The sequence below is a fragment of the Penaeus monodon genome, chromosome 31 (genome assembly GCF_015228065.2).
Source record: "Penaeus monodon isolate SGIC_2016 chromosome 31, NSTDA_Pmon_1, whole genome shotgun sequence".
In the NCBI taxonomy this organism is placed as follows: domain Eukaryota; kingdom Metazoa; phylum Arthropoda; class Malacostraca; order Decapoda; family Penaeidae; genus Penaeus; species Penaeus monodon.
The window spans coordinates 11730532-11731618 of record NC_051416.1 but is presented as its reverse complement, the minus strand read 5'-3'; the positions used below and the strand labels follow the sequence as shown (position 1 = coordinate 11731618).

The window sequence follows — 1087 nt, the reverse complement described above, 5'->3', positions numbered from 1 at the left end:
GTACTTTCTTTTTCTACCTAAAAATAGACCTACAAACGAGTGAAACCTGTTAGACACTTTTTTCTCTCTACACCATACCAAAATGGCATGCCAAAAACGTTTACGAATCTATTTCAGGAATACAGATTGAAACGTCAAATCTGTACAATAGTCCTATAGGCACTTTTCCTCCGGCATAGACAACGAAGACAAATTAGATACATACAGGCGTTCCCCGTGAATCCCACCACCCAGTTGGGCTTATAAACGTTTCCCTTGAAACCCTCCACTCAGGTGGGCTCATACAAACGTTTCCCGTGAAACTCACCACCCTCGTGGGCTCATACAAACGTTTCCCTTGAAACCCTCCACTCAGGTGGGCTCATACAAACGTTTCCCGTGAAACTCACCACCCTCGTGGGCTCATACAAACGTTTCCCTTGAAACCCTCCACCCCTTTGGGTCCATACAAACGTTTCCCGTGAAACTCACCACCCTCGTGGGCTCATACAAACGTTTCCCTTGAAACCCTCCACCCATTTGGGTCCATACAAACGTTTCCCGTGAAACTCACCACCCTCGTGGGCTCATACAAACGTTTCCTTTGAAACCCTCCACCCAGTTGGATCCATACAAAAGTCTCACTGTAACGCACCACCCAGTTGGGCCACTTCCCCTCCGGCATGTTGTCCATCCACAGGTCGAGGGCGTCCTTGAGGGCGGCGCCGCTCAGGTCGCTCCGGTTGCGGAAGCTGTCGATCAGCAGGAAGTTGAACGGGAAGTCCGCCAGGGGGACGCTGTCGCTCCCGTAGTACTTCATCACCTCGCCGATGTCTCTGTCCCACATCTCGACCATCATCAGCCTAAGGGAGTACTTTTGTCAGTAAAATCTTCTGAGTGAGCACTCTTAGATGAAATTGTGTGCATGTATGTGCAACTTAACCCATATTCCTTTTGTAAATCATTTCCCTATCAAAAGAGTGTTGTTATTATTATCAGTTATAAATGAGGGATTACACATAGCATCTAGTGCTGTGGGACTTAAAATGACTCATTCATTATTTTCATTCATGTTCTACTAATAACATCCACAATAATGTTAATATTA

General features: G+C 46.4%; 1 protein-coding gene across 1 annotated transcript in view; it reads right to left on the bottom strand.

Moving 5' to 3' along the window:
• Positions 1-1087, bottom strand: part of LOC119593035 (maltase A3-like) — a 15016-nt gene that overhangs the window by 2501 nt on the left and 11428 nt on the right. The window contains exon 7 of the mRNA XM_037941931.1: positions 635-842. Coding sequence (XP_037797859.1) covers positions 635-842 — 208 coding nt within the window. The remainder of the gene's footprint in view (positions 1-634; positions 843-1087) is intronic.